The sequence below is a fragment of the Salmo trutta genome, chromosome 14 (genome assembly GCF_901001165.1).
Source record: "Salmo trutta chromosome 14, fSalTru1.1, whole genome shotgun sequence".
NCBI classification, from domain to species: Eukaryota; Metazoa; Chordata; class Actinopteri; order Salmoniformes; family Salmonidae; genus Salmo; species Salmo trutta.
Genome location: NC_042970.1, coordinates 70,313,074 through 70,336,353, shown reverse-complemented (window position 1 = coordinate 70,336,353; position 23,280 = coordinate 70,313,074). Strand labels below are relative to the sequence as shown.

Here is a 23,280-nt window from a genome sequence, read left to right as displayed (position 1 = left end):
GACATTTCCTCTATAGAAATGTGTCGGCCAAATCCCAAAATAGAATACTGCTGCATTCCCTTTAAACCAGCCCTCCACATGTTGATCAGTCCAGGTGTTAAGGAAAGGAGAACGCCCACAAAGTATTCCACTCACACACACGCACCAATATAAACACTGCCGTCTCAAAGTCAGTGAGTGAATCTACTGCCATGTGAGAGAGCAAGAAGAGGACACATTTCAAACCAAGGGGGGAATCTTACAACTTACGTCCTGCATGGGGGCGTTGAAGAGAGTGCAGGAGGACAACTGAAAAGATTGAATCATGCCCTGGGCCACTCCCTGTAGATCACAACAGATTAGACCTATACTCTACTAAATCATAACATGTAGCCTGAACGCCAGTCTGTCTGTTGCATTACTGCTAACACTCGCTACCATGTATGACCGTAAGGGAAAAGGAGTTGGCAATAGTGGACAAGCAGACTGGCACTCAGGCTCCATACAGCACAGTAACCTGGGCCACACATTGTAGACCAGAACAGATTATACGCTACTAATCATCAGCCACTCATCCATAAACATTGCTGGCTAAGTTAACCATTACACTGACACACTGTTACACCCCCGTAATATACAGGCAATGTGTTCCACAGTGATTCACAGGTGGGTGGATTGTTAGAAAACACATCAATAGTGTTGGACTATACTGTAACTTGTGCTGGAAGATACTGTAAGCCTACTTGATTCATGTTTTTAATGAAATTATCTACTGTAGAATAATACATACACAAACTCTATTTTGGACCAAAAACCAACCTCACAAAAGACAAGTTTTGGAAAAAAAGACTAGCCCAAAAATTCCCAAAGGGGCTAAATGACAGTGATCTTGAAAGCAGTCAACGGAAGAATTGTAGACTGACATTGAAGGGACAGTCCAAGTAGGAAAGCCACACCCGACGTTTTCCACAACAAACTACCTCTTCACGTGGAGTTGTGATTATATCCTTTTTTCCCCGTTTCACGATAGCGTTTCTCTTGTGCCTGGGCGTGAGTCGCATTTCCTGTTTGAACTGTGGCATGAGGCAGCCCACAAACAAACACACGACAGTGACAGCAGAAACAACACAGACACGACAACAAGGCATTGATATGGATTTGTGATTCAACTCATTAGCCAAAGTCTATGAGAAGTAGCCTGATGCCAGATTTGTATGTATGCGCTGCATAAGCCAACATCTCGGACGATAGGCTAGTCAGAACCATTTGGATTCAGCACATAGGCTACAGATCTGGGATCAGGTGACGAGAAGTGACAGTTTCAGACTGATTTAGACACAGGTTATATAAACCCTATGAGAGAGATCTACTGGAACCACAGGTGTGTCAGTAAAACGCTAGCTGCTATAAATAGGCATGGGATTGTCGTGTAGATTGGGCTATCCTCTTACGATGGCACACTATGGGATTAATACTGAGGACGAACTGGGGTGCACATGGATAAACATCTAAACATTCACATGACTGTCAATGCTAAACAAGGGAAACCCTTCCAAACAAGATTGAGAATATATAATCTTTGTCAGCTGGACTTAACTACCCTGTGAAATGTAAGATATTGAAAATAAGACTAGTTCCTCAGAATTTCTTATGTCATGATGTCACCAATACATGCATATTAAAACCTCTTTTAGTGATCCAGTTCAACAGTACATCATGCATATTAAAACCACTTTTAGTGATCCAGTTCAACAGCACATCATGCATATTAAAACCACTTTTAGTGATCCAGTTCAACAGCACATCATGCATATTAAAACCACTTTTAGTGATCCAGTTCAACAGCACATCATGCATATTAAAACCACTTTTAGTGATCCAGTTCAACAGCACATCATGCATATTAAAACCATTTTTAGTGATCTAGTTCAAAAGCACATCATGCATATTAAAACCATTTTTAGTGATCCAGTTCAACAGCACATCATGCATATTAAAACCACTTTTAGTGATCCAGTTCAACAGTACATCATGCATATTAAAACCATTTTTAGTGATCCAGTTCAACAGTACATCATGCATATTAAAACCACTTTTAGTGATCCAGTTCAACAGTACATCATGCATATTAAAACCACTTTTAGTGATCCAGTTCAACAGTACATAATTTATATTAAAACCACTTTTAGTGATCCAGTTCAACAGAGCTCATCGATAGTCTGGGAAAACAACTAATCTCTGCAAGAGTAGCTTAGTATATTTTTGTCTTTCAATAAGTTTTGTTGTTGTTGAAAAGACAACTATTCCTTGTCGTCTTTTGATATGTGGTGACAACGGTGATATTCTCACCAACCTATCTTAAGGTGACTGTAAGTTGCTCTGGATAAGAGAGTCTGCTAAATTAATAAAATATAAAATGTAACAGCAAGACAATGTAGTGAAAACAATCCTGCAAATCACAGACAGTCGAAGAGAGTCCAATCGCTGCTTAGCCTAATCTAAGACGGATCAACATGTTTCTTTCCCACAAATGTACTGTACACCGCAAGCACACACACAGCCAGACCTTTACAGCATCAGTTACAACATTCACATACCACACACACACTATTGTTGTCATGATACCAAAAATGTGACTTTGATAACGATACCAGGATTAGTATCATGGTACTTAATACCATCACTATACTCAATATCAAAACGATACCACGGCTAAAAAAGGCACATTGGCCAAATGTACAGAATGGCACTTGCTCCAGATAGCCATGTATGTGTTAATGAATCAATTACACAATCATGCAATTTTACTTCGTTTTTACTAATCAAAATACATAACATAATGGGAGTCATTTATTTGAATGGTAAATCAAGATGTAGCCTAGGCCTATTCACAATACAGATGAATGCATATTCAACAGGAGTGTGCAGGGCCGGATTAAGAAATCATAGCAGCAGCAGCAGCAGCAGCCCCCCCCCCCCCCCCCCACACACACACAGTGGCAGAGACAGGAGAGACCTGAGGCGAGGGAGACCAAGTGAATGAATAAAAATTTTGGCAGTGACTGTATGGTTTTTGGTGACAATCAGCTTTGAAAATCAGCATATTTTGCATTATGGTTTGCATTATTATCACAAACAAAGTACTAGGGTAGGGAATTGATGTTAACTTCAGCTGTAAGCTAGCAAGGAAAGTTAGCCTACAAAGCTGGAAGCTAAAAAGTGATCTTATTACATTGTAAAGTGTTCTATCCTGTAATGAACATTGTTTTGCGGACAGTAATTAACAGTTGCACCATTTCTACGTGCTGTGTTGCATTATTCAAGTGTGTTAACTTCTGTGCAGCATTTGAGGAGAGATAACATGATGCAGCCCAGACTCCCAGTGTGAGCAGTGGTTCTTCAGGACAGACTACAGCTAGCAATGGGTAAGTGAAGCAGGCACGGTGCTCTCGCGCTATAAGTGGACCGGCTGTGCTGATAGACAGACTTGATCCTCTCTCAATCAGTAAACGACGTGAGACACATTTGACAGAAGAACCGAAAGTATTGAACCGTTTTTCATGTTCTAGTATAGAAAAAGTCCTGAAGTTTGGGTATACCGTGCAACACTAACACCCACTGCCCTCGACTTCCTTACCTCTTTCTTGCGGTTCTTGAGCATGTTCTGGAACTTGGACAGCTCCTTGTCCTGCTCGGCCTTGATGCGCTTGGCCTCGTCCCTCAGCCGGTTGGTGTGCTCCTGCTCCAGCCTCTCGATGGTCTGCTTCTGCTGTCTCTCCAGGTTCTCCACTTCCTGGTCGTAATGGCGCTTCTTACTCTGTAGAATGAGGATGTCATTTTGATTCGGTGTCAGTTCGTCACTTTCACTAGAAATAGAACTAGTATTCAAACACTGGTCATCGATGAATGACTGGAAAATTACAGAAAGCCATGGCATTTCAATGGCATCCAGTTTGCCTTGGATTTACTAGCTGGCTAGTGGATTCAGTCTCTGTCTAAACTGTGAGTGGCAGTTTGACTGACATACAGAAGGATTTACCTAGTCCAGAAATAAGTAATGATGTAACAGGAGCAAAAGGCACATGGAAGCTGTGGTGTGGTGTGGACGGGACATACCTCTGTAATACTGGGCAGGGACTAACTGGTCTTACTGGGCTAATTCAGCTTACTGTTTCACAGTCATGTGTGGTTTAGCATGCTCCTTCAGGATTGGTTGTGACCACACCAGTAGGCAATCTTCTGTCACTGTGCTAGGTTGGACACAGTATGACTGGGGCCAGGGTCACGAATGGGCAGTTATAGTACTACAGCACTACATGCAATTACAGTGCTAGATGGTACCTTTCAATAGGTCTCAAAGCACCTCCCATTGAGGCTTTGACAAAATGGATAGTGACTCACGGTCGTCTCCTGTTCGAAGCGGCGGTATATCTGTTCTTTCTGCTGCTGCAGTTTATTGCTGAGCTGCTGCTGGGCCCTCTGTTCCTCTTTTTGGAGGAGACGCAGCTCCCTCAGCTCCTGACGCCTGGGGGAGGAGGGGGAGGAGGAAAAAAAACATGAGAGAGGAACATCTTTTTCTCCAAAAGGAGATTAACCAACCCAAAGCAATGGAGAAGGAGAGACCAATGAAAACGTTATATAACAAGATATCTCTACGCATGGACTCAGTAGCACTTTGATATGCAAATTAACTGAGGGCAAAAGGGGGTACAACTCAATATTAGGAAGGTGTTCCTAATGTTTTGTACACTCAATATACTAAAATAGCTACATTCACTCGTTCATTCAGTTCAGTTAGAGCCTAAGCTTGAGCTTATACTGCAGGAGAGATGGATTATATCCTTGCATAGTATTGGCATATATTTCAATGCATAATGCTCAAAATGCTAATTCATGTAAATGAATCTTTACCTGAGGAACCTCATCTCCTCGTTCTTGGTGTCATTGTCGGTGACGATCTTCGACGTCGTCACGCTAACCTCGACTCCATCCACCACGAACCTACGGGTTTTCTTCAGTGTCTTTTTCTGGCGCTTGGTGTCCTGAAAAACAAAATGGTGGCAATAAATATACCATCAATATACTGTAGTTGGACTACTTCATGGGATAAAGCGGTCATTATAAACATTACAATTCATAAGCATTTATAACACTGATAATAATGTATGAAGCATTTATAATGGTGTATTCATGAGGGTTATTACTGGATTACTTAGCTATTACCAATGGATTTGAAAAGACATTCTCTAAAGAGAGTGTATTGTGATGCCGTACCTGTATGGAGAGGGGTCCTGGCTCCTTGGTTTTGGTCAGGAAGCTGGAGATGGACAGGTTCATGTCTGTGCTGCCGTTATCTGCAGCAGAACAACTCCCAGAGTCCGAATCCCTCTCCTTCTCATCCTTAGACTTCACTGGAGTCCCTGTCTCCGCAGTTGGCTTATACTCCACTCTCTCTTTCTCTCCTTCCTCCTCTTTCCAGACCGCTGGAGATGCAGGTGTGAGTTTGTCTTCCACCTTAGTCTCCTCTGGGTTTGTCACGGTAACCTTTGCTTCCCTGCTAGGCTCCTCGTTGGCTGGTTCCTCCTCAACTTCCATCTTGTCTTCTGTTGGCTCTTCCTTGGCCTCTGACCCTTCTGCGGTGATCTCATTCGTCTGGACCTCAGCTGTGTCCACTTCCTTTTCATCTTGATTGGATATGGCCAGTTGTTCCATCTCCTTGTCGGCTACGGTGACTTCAGCATTGGAAACGGTTTCTTCTGGTTGGGGCTCTGCTGATTTCTCAGCTGGTTCTGAAGAAGCTATCTCACTGGGTTCTGTTGGGGAAACCTCTGTTATTTCTGGAACCTTCTCATCCTCTTCCTTCACCTCTACTGGTTTCTCACTGGCTTCTGTTGTCTCTCCATTTATTGGAACACCAAGGGTCTCATCCATTTTCTCCACTTCTGCAGGGACAGCAGGCTCCTCGACGAAGCTAGCATCCACAACCAGGTTCTCCTCTGGTTTGACGACGCTTGGTTCAGGAACCTTTTCAACAATCTGTGGTGTTAGGATAACCGGTTCAGCCTTCTCCGGTAAAGACTCCAAGATGGAGGCTGAGGGAGACTGAGGGAGTTTCTCATCCTCCGAGCTGGCAACACTGGCATCGGACGGTGCACGTTTGTGACCCTGAAGAAAACGTGATGAAAATCAAAATGTAGGTTCAAATAATCAACAGATAATGTCTAGATTAGCTTTCAAATAATAGAACTGTGGGAATGATTCTAAATAAATACTTCTAACCAATAGTCAATCATTTTCCTTTTTTTTGTCAAGTCAATACAGACTGCAGCCTGTTCTTTATAATAAACGATGAAGACCACAGAAGAATACACACTGTCCATCTATAACGTTTCACTCTTTCATGTGGTTATTTTTCTAACTGAGCTGTCTGTGGCGTAACATACCCGCTGTGTCTCTCCATCCTCCTCCTCCTCTTCCTCCTTGTGTTCCTCAATCTCCTCGTAAACCTCAGCCTTTGCTTCAGCGATCAGCTCCCTCAGCGGTCTGCTGTCTGTCACAGTACTCAAAAATGGATGCTGCAACGATAAAAAAAAGATGCATAATATTGAGGACACTTTTAGATATAAAGACTATTATGTCCCCTTGAAGTGTACTACTTACACTGCATCTGAAAAGACGACAAAAATATTTGTGCGATTTCAATATTGCAGTCAAAGAGGTGCAATTGAGACACATCAAACAAATCAAGATACACAATTTAAAGAAAAATACACTGAGTGTACAAAACATGACAGACTGACCAGGTGAATCCAGGTGAAAGCTGTGATCCTTTATTGATGTCACCTGTCAAATCCACTTCAATCAGTGTCGATGAAGGGGAGGAGACAGGATTGAGACATGGATTGTGTATGTCTGCCATTCAGAGGGTGAATGGGCAAGACAAAATATTTAAGTGCCTTTGAATGGGGTATGATAGTAAGGGGCCAGGCGCACCAGTTTGAGTGTGTCAAGAACTGCAACGCTGCTGGGGTTTTTCACACTCAACAGTTTCCTGTGTGTATCAACAATGGTCTACCACCCGAAGGACATCCAGCCAACTTGACACAACTGTGGGAAGCATTAGTCAACATGGGCCAGCATCCCTGTGGAACACTTTCTAAACCTTGTAGTCCATGCCTCGATGAGTTGAGCCTGTTCTGAGGGCAAAATGGGGTGCAACTCATCATTAGGAAGGTGTTCCTAATGTTTTGTCCACTCAGTGTATATTTAGTCAACAATGTGAAGTACAATCTTCATAACAACTCAAAACAATCTGATTAATACACAAAGCACACTGTCTTCCCTACTGTAAGGTACTGCAGTCATAATGCATCCCTTCTCCAAACACCAAAGTCTTACCTTATCCTTCATTTGCCAGGACACCTGCTGAACATAATCAACCGCCGGCCTAAGAATATGCAGCTTCTTCGCTATCAACAAGTTCGTCGGTGGTATTCAGTATTTTATAACGATACTCCTGTTGTACTGTCCCACGCTGAGCTCATGTGTGTTTATGTCCTCCGTACGCCTTATCGTCTTACTGTCTGGCTGGAAGTCATTCTGTCTAGCTTGGCGGTCGCTCTTTAAACCCTTTCGGAAAGAAAAGCCTGTTGTGCTGACGGAGGCGCAGAGGGGATAAGTAAGTGTCGTTAGCGCGCTAGCTAGCTAGCACACCAGGCACCTGGCTGACACAGATGTACCTTAGATGCACCGGCTGAGCAGCTATCGCATCATGATCAGGGCCAATATGGCCATGTATTTAATTTGACAGGTGGCCGTGGGATGGACTGGGGCAGAGTGGAGGGTGGCTGAGGAGGAGAGGAGGGGCTGAGGAGGAGAGGAGGTGGGCTGAGGAGGAGAGGAGGTGGGCTGAGGAGAAGAGGAGGTGGGGTGAGGGCAAAAGGGGGCAACAGGTGTGTCACCATTACCTGTAGAAGTTGTGCCACATTCCATCTGTTGTCCACATTCTTATCGAGACACTTTCTTAGGAAATCACTGAACTCTGGAGACCTGAAGAGAGTGAACGGAGATCACTTGTAATAACTACAACATTGAAAATGGGCTACAATTAAACAGTGTCATGTATTCCTCTCAAAGGCATTGCGGTAAATTAGAGTAGGTAGAACCATCTCAACAGATATGGCAAGTGCAGAGAGGAGTGAATTAGTGACACAATCTCTCTAGGCAAGAAAGTGCAAGAAGAGGAACATTGTGCAGAGTAACAGCGAATCAAAAGGGCATTTCTTCCTTCCCATTTAATTGAGGGTTCCTGAAGCCAAACCTAGACAGAAATAACTTGTCTGCCAGGCTGCCACATCACTGACTGACACGCCAGACTTACCAGCGCGACGGCTGCATCAGGGTAGGAGGATCGGCCTTGGCTATTTTCAGCAGGACTCTCATAGGGTTCATCTCGTGGTTGGGAGGCTCAATCTGGGCCATCTCGATCAGAGTCACCCCCAGGGACCAGATGTCAGCCTTGTAGTCGTATGGGCGGTCCTTAAAAGTCTCACACATCACCACCTCCGGGGCCATCCTGGGAAGAACGGATAAAAAAGAACCAATCAGAGGAAATGAAATGTTTCAGTGAAATATGAAGGGACAAAGAGACAAAACATATTAGGTGAAATGCAAATGACTATGAAACGAATTGTGGGGAAATGTGGAATTGTAGCATTTTTTGTACAGTAATATTGGGATTTTGTAGGCTATACATTAAGGTTTCAATAAATTGAAATGCAAATAAATCTTTTTTTGGGGGGGGAACACATTCAGAAGTAAATCATGATGACTGGCCAATTCAGAAGAATGGGGAGAAATAGTAATTTGATGAATTACAACAATATGACAGGTTTTCATGTTTGACTCACCAGTATGGCGTCCCGATGAAAGAGTCTCTCCTCTGTAGTGTTTTGGTATTTTTGGCCGACACACCAAAGTCAGCTGAAACACCGATGGGAAACAGTGCTGCTATTAGCAACTAGGGTACAACATGTTGTTGTTGTTCATAAGAATTAACCTAAGCCAGGGGTACTGCAGGGGGTCCGCAAAAATATATGCAGTATATATTGAAGTGATTTAGATTTTTTTTTTTTTACTTAAATGTTTTTATTAATATCGCTAGCATCAACAGAATATTTTTTAAATGACATACACTACCGTTCAAAAGTTTGGGGTCACTTAGAAAATGTCCTTGTTTTTGAAAGAAAAGCATGAAAATAACATAAAATTGATCTCAGAAATACAGTGTAGACATTGTTCATGTTGTAAATGACTATTGTAGTTGGAAACGGCTGATTTTTGAAGGAATATCTACATAGGCCTACAGAGGCCCATTATCAGCAACCATCACTCCTGTGTTCCAATGGCATGTTGTGTTAGCTAATCCAAGTTTATCATTTTAAAAAGGCTAATTGATCATTAGAAAACACATTTCGAATTATGTTAGCACAGCTGAAAACTGCTGTCCTGATTAAAGAAGCAATAAAACTGGCCTTCTTTAGACTAGTTGAGTATTCTTTCAAGAACAAGGACATTTCTAAGTGACCCCAAACTTTTGAACGGTAGAGTACCTACAGTAGAAAATAGGATATTATCTTATTTCTAATGATGTCAACTTTATTTCTCAACTCCTAAACATTGAGCAAATTACACTCACTGTATCTGACATAGGCTTTGAAAATGCATCCGCGAATAGGCTACTAGTGTGGCAAGTGCCGCTGGCTGCTGGTAAGCTTTCTTGACTTGGACATACATTTTTGCCTACACATGGCTAATCTTTGTTTAACCAGATAAAAAGATGCTCTTAGTGAAAATGTGTTTGGTGTTACCATTCTAGCTAATAGGCTATGTTCAGGACAACAATGGAAATAAGTCCCAGACTTTATTGTGTGTTATCCCCTATGATTTCACTCATGTGCATGTGTCTTTTTCAGGTGTGCTTGTTTTTTTAATGTGGTCAAATGAATAAAAATGTCGGCTCCTGAGTGGCGCAGCGGTCTAAGGCACTGCATCTCAGTGCAAGAGGCGTCACTACAGTCCCTGGTTTGAATCCAGGCTGTATCACATCAGGCCATGATTGGGAGTCCCATAGATCGGTGTACAATTGGCCCAGCTTCATCCGGGTTTGGCCGTCATTGTAAATAAGAACTTGTTCTGAACTGACTTGCCTAGTTAAATCAAGGTGTAATTAAAAAAAGAATCCAAACAATTATGTGAGAGTTCCTCTTCCAATTATAACACAGCTAGAAGAATGAGCCAGATGTCTCACCGGATGTATAAATCTGAAGCATCTGCTTAAAACTACCAAATATAATGATGAGAGGAAGTCCAGTGGCGGGAAGTGGGAGAAGCTGAAGCTAGATGAAATTTGCCCACATTCGACTAATTTACTCATTGATTAAACAATACAGTTCTCTTCCAAAAACTACAATATCTGTTACGAACAGAGTGCACTAAGTTCTGCAGACTTGACCCTTTAGAAACAATTAGAAAAAAGTGCATTGTTTAGGAGTGCAAGGGCGAATTGAGTTATTGCACACCCTCAGTTCACAGACTAGGCGTTCCCTAACAGAAATATGCAAATACATGCTAGAATGCGCCAATAGGATTGCGCTTAGCTAGTGCTTGGCTCTGCCCAAACCTTGCGTGTTCTGCCCACTAAGCTTACTTTGCTCCCATTGGGAACAACACTGGTGGTATATCTTGGGTTAGTTACCAGTATCTTTGATTATGATGTGGGGAGGTCAAAATAATGAAAAACTATCTACCAAATCTATTCATTTAAACATGTTAATTACTTCTCCTTGTCAGTCTCATTCACCTGATGATAAGGCAAGACATGTGCCATTTTGTTTGCTAACGTATGATAGTGGTCCCAGGGTCACTGGCTTTCCTAGGAGGTGGTCCCTGGGCAAGAAAATGTTGAAGACCCCTGGCCTAAGCCAATCTATACAAGTTAAACAATTGTTTCTGAAATACATATAGGCCTTCAGCCAAATCCAGGCTTATTCAAAAGCATAACAGTAACCATGTTAGTGACACGAAAAACATGCAACAACAACACAGATTTTTACGTAACGTGTGCATCTGGACGATGACATCACGTGTTGTTTATAACAGAGTGGGTGTGTGTATGTACGTGTTTTTGTGTGTGTTTGTGATTCATCTTTCACACAAAGTCTCTCACTGCCTGTCACTGACATGCAAACAGGCACTTTCACAGCCACCTTTGTTGTCACTGTACTGATACAAACCCTACTTTGTACTGCATTATCACATCAAGCCTGTTACATGCACAAAGTTACGACTCATCCTAATACACAACCTACTGCATGATGAGTCTGGAGCTTACTGTGTGGAGCACCCCTCACTGTGTACCAATATGCCAGAACAATGATGACATGCAGGCTTTCCTAACACGCAATCGATTTGCAGGCAGTTAGCGTTGCCATAACTGAGTGACATAACTGATTCGTCGATGACGGCTACAATATTACGTGGTGGAATATTTCTGTCTGTATATTGTGTTATAAATGTTATGATAAACCTAACAAACAAATACTACCTTATTTCTCTTTTTTTTCTTCCACATCTGCGCTAAACATATTTGGTGTTTCAGAGCGGTGATATCAAGCATTTATTTTTGACTAAATGCACCAATAGGTGCACCTCTCTAACATCCAAGAATGCACTTCTATGGTGTATCCAAAAACGTCCCCCTGACCCTTTTAAAAGCTGCAATATGTAACTTTTTGGTGAACCAACCAAATTCACATAGAAACGTGAGTTATAAATCTGTCGTTCTCATTGAAAGCAAGTCTAAGAAGCGGTAGATCTGTTCTATGTGTGCTATTTCTATGATTCCCGTTCTTATGTTTTGTTTTTGTGTCTTTTACTTTTGGTTTTGTACACCAGCTTCAAACGCTGAACATACGGTTGCAGTCATTGCAGCTAAAAGTGGCACAACCAGTTATTAAGTGTAAGGGGGCAATTACTTTTTCACACAGGGGAATTGTTTGTTGCATAACTTTGTTAATTAAAGAAATAAGTATACATTTGATTTGTTATTTGTAAACTCAGGTTCCCTTTATCTAATATTAGGTTTTGGTTGAAGATCTGATAACATTCAGCATAAAAAATATGCAAAAACAGGGGCAAATACTTTTTCAAGGCACTGTACAATATTTTGGATTATTGAAAATATATTTCACAGCGGTTTAGATGGTACAATGATTCTCTACACATTGCTTGTCTTGTCACAAACTGAAATTAAACAAACTATTAGAATTTTAGCAACCAGGAAATGGTGGAGCGACAGCCGAATGACCTTTTTTCTAAGAGTGTATGGTAGTGCATTCTACCTTAGTGGTGGTCATTTTACTATGACTGTAAAAGTGTCTTCCACTAAAGGACTAAATGTACATGTTAAGCACAGATAGTAGGTTAGGACAGTGGTTTTCAAACCTCTCCTCGGGGACCCCTGGACGTTTCACAATTTTGTTGTAGCCCTGAACTACATCACCTGAAACACCTATCCAAGGGTTTGATTGTTGACAAGTTGAATCAGGTGTGCTAGCTGTGGAATAGTTCTAATACATGGAACGGCCGCTGGTCCCCGGGGAGAGGTTTGTGAAACACAGGGTTAGGTAACTCCCAGCCTCTCTTCCCCAGTCTCTTACCCAGTTTGACGTCTCCGTTCAGGGATAGCAGGATATTCCCAGCCTTCAGGTCTCTGTGGATCACCTTGTTGTCGTGGAGGTAGAGGAGGGCCTGGAGGGTCTGCTTACACACCACCCGGATCTGGGGCTCCGTCAGGGGCCTCTCTAGCTCTGAGGGACACGGGGCCACATAAACACATACTTAGCATTCCTTCTCACACACTGGGTTTCACTCACGCAGTCACGCAGTCGCAGACACACACACACACACCCTCAGTAACAGGACTGAGCTGGCTTACGGCTGTGTCAATGAAAAATGTTAATACTGATACCTTATCAATGCAGTATGAGGGTGGTCTACATCGTGTTGGTGCTCATCACTGGTAGTTCAATATCAGTTAACAGTTACTATACTGTTATGTCCATCACATAATAATGTTAAATACATTTCCATTGTTACCAATGACTTATCACTCATGTGCTTATCATATCCTTTAGAAGTAGGATGTAGGAAGGCTGACTCACCCAGCATGATGGCATCCACCGCTCCACCTGCACAGAACTCTATCAGGATCTACAAAATAAGAGAAGAAGGTTACAGTAGATCCAGTACAGTGGATTAAAGGAAACTAACAGCATTCATCTAATGAGGTAAAAATGCCATAACAGCTTAAATACCATAGGAACAGGTAAACACACCATACATTTACAACAAACAATAGTACTTTCAGTGTTTACAGCTATACAAAGTAAGCCCCTTTTCCATCGTACTATAGGCCAACAAGTCACTGTGTCATGTGGTCTTTGTCAATGGAGCCCTGTCTGGACCCAGTAGCCTTACAATTCAATGCAAAGGGTCGTAAAGGGTCTCAAGTTCAATGATATCAAGACGCAACACACTTAACTCTACCTATCCTATCCATCACTTAGGCCTAAGTTGTTACACTATGGACCAGCAACCTTCTCCTCTCCATACTTAAAAGCCCATCCCCCCCGTCACCTGATTCATACACAAACAACACTTTAAAAGTCACCTTCTTTTAAAGACCAAACTCCCCGGTCTGTCGCCGTATTCTCAGAGTGTCTCAGAGTAGGAGTTCTAATCTAGGGTCACTTTTCCCTTTTAGATCAATAAATGAATTTGATTATATGGACATTAGAGAGGACCTGATCCTAGATCAGAACTCCTACGGAGACGTTTTGTGTATACAGGCCCTGCTGTGTAAAACAATTTCAAAGTGAGTTGAACAGTGAACCTCCTCCTGCCCAGGTTCAGTGAATGAAACCTGCTGAGCCTTAAATGGTTTCAAGGAGCTCTCAATATGGCTGCCTTGCGCCGCTGAGGTAAGAGGATTGGCCAGAGGGGCTATTCTGTTGCTTCTGCTCTGAAGGCTTTCTCAGAGTAGACATATGCAGCCTAGCCTAGCGTAGCTAGCCAGAATATAGCCCTTTCCCCAAATAGGATTAGGAGTTTCCACGCACGCCTCAGGTGGGAGGGGGCTGGCTTTAGCTGCAGAAGCGATAAGGCTAGGCATTTGGAGGAGAGAGACACCTAGCCATTCAGTGTAGGGAGGTAGTATCGTTCGACTAGCATAGTCGATACTGTCCAAAATCTATTGACGTATCAATAGATTTTGGACAGTATCAGAGCTATTGCCTAATCTAGCCTAGAAAGCTGCTAACACTACGGATACAACAGAGAAACAACGAGGCTAACAAATACAAAACAACAAGCTCAAGTTATCCACGGCCCTACAGTGCTCAATACAGTCAAAATTGAGTTAGCTAGGGCTGAGTAGAATAGAGAAATGCTACTGACAGTGAAACAATTGAAGACATATTTGGTGAGAGGTGCCAAGAAGAGGAAGACAAAACACACTTCCTCAATGTAACACAGTCAATGAGAAATTATAGGTACTCTATTCTCCTTTTGGCTAGTATTTAGAGGGAAGTTGACCTGTTCACCTATTGAGGTTTAGAGTCCAACATAATTATTGCAACAATGACCCGTGTGACCGTTCTAAGAACCAATTTTATAAAAAAAATAAATAAATAATAATAATAATAATAATTAGGGGGTAGACCAGCTTTAATATTGCAGATAGATTGTGGCTTCCATCAATGTAATTGTCTGCATCATTTCCAATCCCCCATATATTTTTTGGGTAAATGTATATATATATATACACACACACAGCAACAACAAAAATCCTTTACTATGTTCCCCTAACCCTACCGTCCCTCCCCCAATTAGAGTAAACTAATGGACACTCTTAGGCTTCTACTTCCAGCGTATACATAACTATTGTAAAATATAGTATCTTTTTGTTTGTTTTTAGTCCCATCCTTCAGCTCCACTCAACCCCTCCCATCTATCTCTGAACACCATCCAGTCCCATCCTTCAGCTCTACTCAACCCCTCCCATCTATCTCTGAACACCATCCAGTCCCATCCTTCAGCTCCACTCAACCCCTCCCATCTATCTCTGAACACCATCCAGTCCCATCCTTCAGCTCCACTCAACCCCTCCCATCTATCTCTGAACACCATCCAGTCCCATCCTTCAGCTCCACTCAACCCCTCCCATCTATCTCTGAACACCATCCAGTCCCATCCTTCAGCTCCACTCAACCCCTCCCATCTATCTCTGAACACCATCCAGTCCCATCCTTCAGCTCTACTCAACCCCTCCCATCTATCTCTGAACACCATCCAGTCCCATCCTTCAGCTCCACTCAACCCCTCCCATCTATCTCTGAACACCATCCAGTCCCATCCTTCAGCTCTACTCAACCCTCCCATCTATCTCTGAACACCATCCAGTCCCATCCTTCAGCTCCACTCAACCCCTCCCATCTATCTCTGAACACCATCCAGTCCCATCCTTCAGCTCCACTCAACCCCTCCCATCTATCTCTGAACACCATCCAGTCCCATCCTTCAGCTCTACTCAACCCTCCCATCTATCTCTGAACACCATCCAGTCCCATCCTTCAGCTCCACTCAACACCTCCCATCTATCTCTGAACACCATCCAGTCCCATCCTTCAGCTCCACTCAACCCCTCCCATCTATCTCTGAACACCATCCAGTCCCATCCTTCAGCTCTACTCAACCCCTCCCATCTATCTCTGAACACCATCCAGTCCCATCCTTCAGCTCCACTCAACCCCTCCCATCTATCTCTGAACACCATCCAGTCCCATCCTTCAGCTCCACTCAACCCCTCCCATCTATCTCTGAACACCATCCAGTCCCATCCTTCAGCTCCACTCAACCCCTCCCATCTATCTCTGAACACCATCCAGTCCCATCCTTCAGCTCCACTCAACCCCTCCCATCTATCTCTGAACACCATCCAGTCCCATCCTTCAGCTCCACTCAACCCCTCCCATCTATCTCTGAACACCATCCAGTCCCATCCTTCAGCTCCACTCAACCCCTCCCATCTATCTCTGAACACCATCCAGTTGATTTCTATTTGCCATATATTTTTCAACTGTGCTGTGATGTTTTACAAAAGAAGAACCAATTCTTAGTTTAGCCTTATTACAACCCTATCAGACATAAAATTCAACAAAAACCTTTCATTCTACCCAACAAAACTCTGGTAAAATAAGACAGTATGCTCTGCCTAGCCTAAGCTTTGAAACAGTCTTGTCATTCATACAGGCCCTTGTAGTGTTGTTTCACTGGTAGGCGAGCTGTTGTTTTAGTCCAGCTGCATGTACAACAGTGTACAATAGACCAAACAGTGGGTCTTTACAGTGGCAGGCGGGTAGAGAGGAACTACAGGGCTGTCACCATGACTTCCTCTCCCAGCACACACACAGCCCTCTGAGGAGCCATTCATGTGGTGCAGAGAGAGACGGGGGACACAACTCTGAGATAGCAGCTGTGTGGCTAAGATCCTAACCAAAAGGTTAAAGATCAGGTAAATTGTGGTTTGGGAGACAAAGATATGCAACATATGATCTGACCCATGATTAGGCCTAACAGTCTAAGGTCAAGTACACTGTGGTTCGGATAGGAAATTAGAATGGCTGAGGCTGCGGATCCGTAGGTCCCTTTTCCCCAGAGCTGAAGATCTGAATCACGTACTGCGCATGTTTCTTTACCTTTACGCAAATAATGTTGTGGTCACCGTCCATTCACATTTCTCACTGTCAATCGTTAATGATAATTCTTTAAGTTTTACCAGCGAAAAGTCCATGAAGCACCTGCATACCAACCATTTGATCTCAATCAGTTTCATGGGGATATGCATTTACTGTGCCTTCGGAAAGTATTCAGACACCTTGACTTTTCCCACATTTTGTTACGTTACAGCCTTATCCTATAATGGATTCAATATATATTTCTCAGCAATCTACACACAATACCCCATAATGATAAAGCGAAAACAGGTTTGTAGAATTTTTGGCAAATTAATAAAAAATAAATTTAAAAAACTATTTACATAACTATTCAAACCCTTTGCTGTGAGACTCGAAATTGAGCTCAGGTTCATCCTGTTTCCATTGATCATCCTTGAGATGTTTCTATAACTTGATTGGAGTCCACCTGTGGTAAATTAAATTGATTGGACATGATTTAGAAAGGCACACACCTGTCTATATAAGGTCCCACAGTTGACAGTGTATGTCAGAGCAAAAACCAAGCCATGATGTCGAAGGAATTGTCCGTAGAATTCCGAGACAGGATTGTGTTGAGGCACAGATCTGGGGAAGGGTACCAAAACATTTATGCAGCATTGAAGGTCCCCTAGAACACAGTGGCCTCCATCATCTTAAATGAAAGAAGTTTGGAACCACCAAGACTCTTCCTAAAGCTGGCCGCCCGGCCAAATTGAGCAATCGGGGGAGAAGGGCCTTGGTCAGGGTGGTGACCAAGAACCCGAAGGTCACTCTGACAGAGCTCTAGAGTTCCTCTGTGGAGATGGGAGAACCTTCCAGAAGGACAGCCATCTCTGCAGGACTCCACCAATCAGGCCTTAATGGTAGAGTGGCCAGACAGAAGCCACTCCTCAGTTAAAGGCACCTGACAACCCGCTTGGAGTTTGCCAAAAGGCACCTAAAGACTCTCAGACCATGAGAAACTAGATTCTCTGGTCTGATGAAACCAAAATTGAACTATTTGGCCTGAATGCCAAGCGTCACGTCTGGAGGAAACCTGGCACCATCCCTTTGGTGAAGCATGGTGGTGGCAGCATCATGTATGTTTTTCAGCAGCAGGGACTGGGAGACTCGTCAGGATCGAGGCAAAGATGAACGGAGCAAAGTACAGGAGAGATCCTTGATGAAAATCGTCTCCAGTGAGCTCAGACTGGGACAAAGGTTCACCTTCCAACAGGACTACGACTCTAAGCACACAGTCAAGACAATGCAGGAGTTGCTTCACGACAAGTCACTGAATGTCCTCGAGTGTCCCAGCCAGAGCCTGAACTTGATCGAACATCTCTGGAGACACCTGAAAATAGCTGTGCAGCAACGCTCCCCATCCAACCTGACAGAGCTTGAGAGGATCTGCAGAGAAGAAAGGGAAAAACTCCCCAAATACAGGTGTGCCAAGCTTGTAGCCTCATACCCAAGAAGGCTCAAGGCTGTAATCGCTGCCAAAGGTGCTTCAACAAAGTACTGAGTAAAGGGTGTGAATGTGATATTTCAGTTTTTTATTTTTAAAACCTGTTTTTGATTTGTCATTATGGGGTATTGTGTGTAGATTGGTGAGGGTGGAAAACTAATGATGTACAGTGAGCGCATTTTAGAGCAGATGGTGTTACCAAACTGTAGCCTACACGTGTTTAGTTTCAATCAAAGCACATGTGATTCAGTTTTGTAGAATACTATCATTATGTGACCTCGCAGACATTGATTCAGCTTTGATCTAACTTCATTAAACGAGCACCGTTCGCCAGAGTAGCCTGTTCTCTACGAGTAGAGCAGAGACTGTAGGCAAAGTAGAGAATCCTGTACATGTGCAGAAGCTTCGGGACCTTTAGCTGCTGGGAAGAAGGGTCCAGAAAAGTGGATTCCACAGCCACTCTGCATTATATATAGGGCTAACTCTAGTCTATCCAATAACTTGCAAAGAGGGTATGTGCATGGTAAAAGAGTTAGCTTCAGTCTCACATTGTGGAAACCTAAGTGAAATTGAGGAAACATAAAATGGCTACTGTCCCTAATCTAACCCTTAAAAAACATAATGTGCTTACCACATTGTTATTAGAGTCATATCAAATGAGGAAGACAAAATAAATCACTCTCCAGACTTGACTTCTACACAACCTTTTAGAACGTCTTTCATCTACAGTAAGAGCTCCTGTGCTAATCTCTTGCTCTCTCTATTTACACACCAGCTACCGTGTAAGTGGCAGGTAGCCTAGTGGATAGAGCGTTGGGCCAGTAGCCGAAAGGTTGTTAGATCAAATCCCCGAGCTGACAAGGTAAAAATCTCATGTTCTGCACCTGTTCCTAGGCCGTCATTGTAAATAAAAATGTATTCTTAATTGACTTGCCTAGTTATATAAAAGTTAAATAAAAAAATATATAAATAAAAAGCCTAGATAATAATCAATACACAACCTCCATTGGTCTAGAAGCCATTGTTCAGCAGACAATGGAGAGGGAAAGGGCTGAGCACTCAACAGGGCTGCAGTGTAACCAAATACTGCAGGTAATCATCACAGCTTGGGATGAGTCTGATTACTGATAATATGTCTATGTGGATGTTTCTGTGTCAGCAGGGAGGGAGACACAGGGAGCCGCCGGGTCGTACCACTTATTATTTCCCAGCTAGAAAAAAGCTTTTGTCTCTTGTTCTCCTTTGGAGCTCTTTCGGAGGCTAGGGTATGTAACCTATCAGGTAGCACTTTAGAAGAACTAACCGTGTGGATTTAGATTTTATATTACGCATTATTTGTTGAATCCATTTTTCCTGAATGAAAGGTGGAAATGCCTTTGTTTTATAGGTATTATATTCCTATATATCTTGTTTCACTTTAGGTGTCCTATGCCAAGAAGACCAAAACAAAACAGACGGGCCCTTATTACTAGCTAGTTAGATATGATTGAACTACTCCTTGCAATCCCGGAGTGCACAGATGTCCTAATTTATGCATGACCACTTTCCCAATGCAATTATGTCATCCTTATCTACGGACACAGGGGTGCCCCGGGAAAAAAGTCATCTGAAAATAGATCTCCAAATCCAATCAAAATTCACAGGAAGTGACCACCATCCCCAAGGTGAGGACTAGAACAATGTGTACACCAAGAGAGGGTTATATGGCTGGACTCTAGTTATTTTGGGAGGTGACTGAAAGACACAACATCACTCAGTGACATCGTGACCACGGACAAGGCAATATAATAATACACTGTAATACAAAAATGAATTTCCATATCAAATATGGCGATAACCTACAATAAATGCTGCTAGTACCTGTGCTCGTTTGAACTTTGACCTGAGAAGACGATAACCGAGGTAGCGTAGGTGTGAGAGGAGGATGAACATTCCATTGTACTGAAAGCCATGACACAGGTCAGTCATCACAACTCATAACAGCCTAGTTAAGAGGCCCCAACAAAGGACGACACTGCAGCACACGGCTGATCTTAGCTGATTCCCCATAAGCCATTCCATCTCACAACCAATGTTCCGGTGAATAGACCTTCGGAGTTTATGCTATGACGAACATCAACACACATATTACAGCAGCACCGCTAACAAAGCACAGCCTCCGCTGAGAACGCCACTCCCTACTCACCCATAGCTTGCTGTCGTAATAGAAGGCGTCCAGCAGCTTCACTATGTTGTGATGGTCGCAGGAGGCCAGGATATCGATCTCTACCATATAGTCCTCTAGCTCCTCCTCCGTCTTGGTATCGATCACTTTAGCTGCAGCCAGAATGCCTGTTAGCTTGTTCTGGGCCTAAGAGACACACAGGCAGAAGTCAGAGGGTTATTATGGTGGCTTCTGACAATGGAATAGACTTGAGTTCTGTTGACATCCGCAGAAGACGTACCAAGGTTAAGTGAGTGTGTTATTTTGGGGGGGCTTTATGACAATGGAAATTATAGGTCCCGTTGTTGCTCTCATAATAGGAGTCAAGAGAGAGAGTTGACATCAGATTTCACATGACGTTCGCAAAAAGCTAAAAGCAGCCAACTGACACTTTTTTCAAATGTATTTGTCACATCTTTGATGAAAACCATCACAGCGTAAGTCCCAATTCCATTTGAAGTGGAACCGTCCTGCTGTTCGTTTTGGTTGTGTCTCATAGCAGGATGTGCTGGATGCGGACAGCGGTGATATGGGATATGGCACTTCCTCTTAACCTGGGTGTGTTCCTCAGGTCACGTCTGCCATTGAAATTATTTTAATACATTATCCTGTATTATCACATTACACATGATCACATTCACAGGATGGATCCATATTCAGCACACACAAACAGACTCTTCTCTTACACTATGAATCGATGGGGAGTTTGGAGGCCGGTTCAAATAGGGGGACTCATCATGAGATTGCAGCATATTATAGCTGGTATCGTAGAGATGGCTCTCAGCCCAGGACGTTAGAGTATTACTGGGAAATGTACTTCCCATAGATGTGCTTCGATTGGCCTGTTGTAGCTCTAGTAATGCCAGAAAGGTCCATTATTTACTATTCTTAGGAGTAGTCTTATATTAAATGTTGTTGTGCTTTGTTCATGGAGCAGCCAACGGTTTGGTTGTAGTAGTCGTCAACTTCACATGGCGTGTGTTACTAAACTGACTAAGGCATATGGGATTCTCTACAACAAGTACTAGTTCGATTTGGAAACCATAACTGACCACACACAGTCCTATTAATAGATCAGAAATAAATTGAAAACAGAGCACAATCATGGTAGGGATCCACATAGCTATTATTATACCATTACACCATGCCCCAAAATAGGCTAGTGGCCACAGAAAAACAAACACGCTAATTGGAATAGCGTCGACAAAGCACCCTGCTACTGGTTTTGGCCATCCACTCACATTCAATGTCACTCATGTAAACAATGCTTTTTGCTCTGCCCATGCATCGAGGTCGGTGAAAACGATGCCACAATGTATTGGGACTCATCTAACAGGGTTTAGGGCTGCTGTGAATGGCCTAACAATCAGAGTTTGGGAAGAAATAGCTGTGTGTGTGTGTGTGTGCGCGTGCGTGCGTTCATGTGTGTGTGGACTGGAGGCAGTGTAGTTGCCAATGTTGACCAAAATAAAAAGAATGGCAGTCATTAATCCAATGTTGGGCTCAGTCCTAATCACAGAGTAAGAAGTAACATTTCCAGTTAAAGCCTAAGGGAAGAATTCCAAGGAACACCATGTAGGATATATTACTCCAATTGGTTACAGCAGAGTGGACTGAGATGAACACACACATGACATGATTGACGATTCTTGAAACATGGTTTTAAACTGTAAGTGTAACGTGTTTACAATGTCATCATCATTGCTACAATGAATCGGAAGAGATCTACAATGACCCAAAAGGACCTATCCTACCTTATAGACTTTTCCAAAGGCTCCATCCCCCAGTTCTCCAATGATCTCCCATATCTCCTCTGGGTTCTCATCTCTGTGGACATGCTCATATTGTTTCTTCTTCTTCTCAGCACCCAATTTAAAGATTTTACGGAAATTGAAAAAGGATGCCATTTTCAAGCCAGCCTTCTTCAGATAGATAGTTGACAAAGGAATGAATATCCAGCAATACGAAGATCATCAGTGCATTCTACTGCACAGGAGTTGAATTGTTGTGTTTACTTAGGTCCCTTGGTGTGTTCTTCTGAGCCAAGCGGACTCTGAGGTGGCATATTCAATATGTTACAGTATTATAACAATTCAGAATTATTTAAAATACTGTTAGATTGAAATCATTTTTGGTCAAGCCGTTATTATGGCAACGATACCACAGTTAGCCCATAACAAAATAAAGTTCCACCGACATCATGGGCTATTGTTGATTCTTACACCAACAATATTCACTTTGATGTCTCCTGGCATTGTATTTCCATCCAAAGAATTGACTTTCACAGTGCAAAGCACGGGAAGTTGCTGCTGTTCCTTAACTCAGAACAACCAACACTGGCCTGACAACGCAAACGGTAGGGCTCTTTCCTCAACCAAAGAGCAGACAGAGAAGGTACAGAATCGACCCTTCAAAAGAATTCTATTCCCATTAAATGTTATATTCGATCCCCCAAAGTCACTTGAATTTATATATAGCGAATAAAAACACCGTCGATATGGTAAAACAATCTTCTTTCCCTTGGCGAGGCACGGGGTCCAGTAATCTAGAGGATTTAGTGTCAAATGCGCGTTCATGAGCCCGCAACTGTAGTTCTTTCACTTCTTCACGCTTAATCGATGTTGGAGGAGAGAGCGTCTAGAGGGCGTTGCTTCCACCCTCAGCACTGGAGGCCAGCATTATGTGTTAGACGTTATTCATAAATTAAAGAAAACTTTAAAATAATATTTTAAGGAGTACGACATTTTGTAGAGGACTATTCAATGCATTTCTAGTCTAGGCCTATTGTTAAGCCCTGCAACATTTTGTAAATCCGA

The 23,280-nt window shown here is 42.8% G+C and overlaps 1 protein-coding gene across 2 annotated transcripts in view; it reads right to left on the bottom strand.

Annotated features, from left to right (window-relative positions):
• The window catches only part of LOC115147226 (serine/threonine-protein kinase 10-like), a 30,998-nt gene extending 7,962 nt beyond the window's left edge, over nt 1-23,036 (bottom strand). The window contains exons 1-14 of one of the 2 annotated variants that reach the window (XM_029689337.1): nt 22,219-23,036; nt 20,447-20,611; nt 13,203-13,251; nt 12,699-12,848; nt 8,889-8,961; nt 8,360-8,554; nt 7,947-8,028; nt 6,423-6,554; nt 5,254-6,144; nt 4,891-5,021; nt 4,381-4,504; nt 3,617-3,796; nt 960-1,052; nt 250-321 (exon numbers count right to left, since the gene is read on the bottom strand). In XM_029689337.1, coding sequence (XP_029545197.1) covers nt 250-321; nt 960-1,052; nt 3,617-3,796; nt 4,381-4,504; nt 4,891-5,021; nt 5,254-6,144; nt 6,423-6,554; nt 7,947-8,028; nt 8,360-8,554; nt 8,889-8,961; nt 12,699-12,848; nt 13,203-13,251; nt 20,447-20,611; nt 22,219-22,371 — 2,490 coding nt within the window. In that variant the 5' untranslated portion in view covers nt 22,372-23,036. The remainder of the gene's footprint in view (nt 1-249; nt 322-959; nt 1,053-3,616; nt 3,797-4,380; nt 4,505-4,890; nt 5,022-5,253; nt 6,145-6,422; nt 6,555-7,946; nt 8,029-8,359; nt 8,555-8,888; nt 8,962-12,698; nt 12,849-13,202; nt 13,252-20,446; nt 20,612-22,218) is intronic. The other variant, XM_029689338.1, reaches the window with a different exon arrangement.
• Between the last annotated feature and the right edge of the window lie 244 nt (nt 23,037-23,280).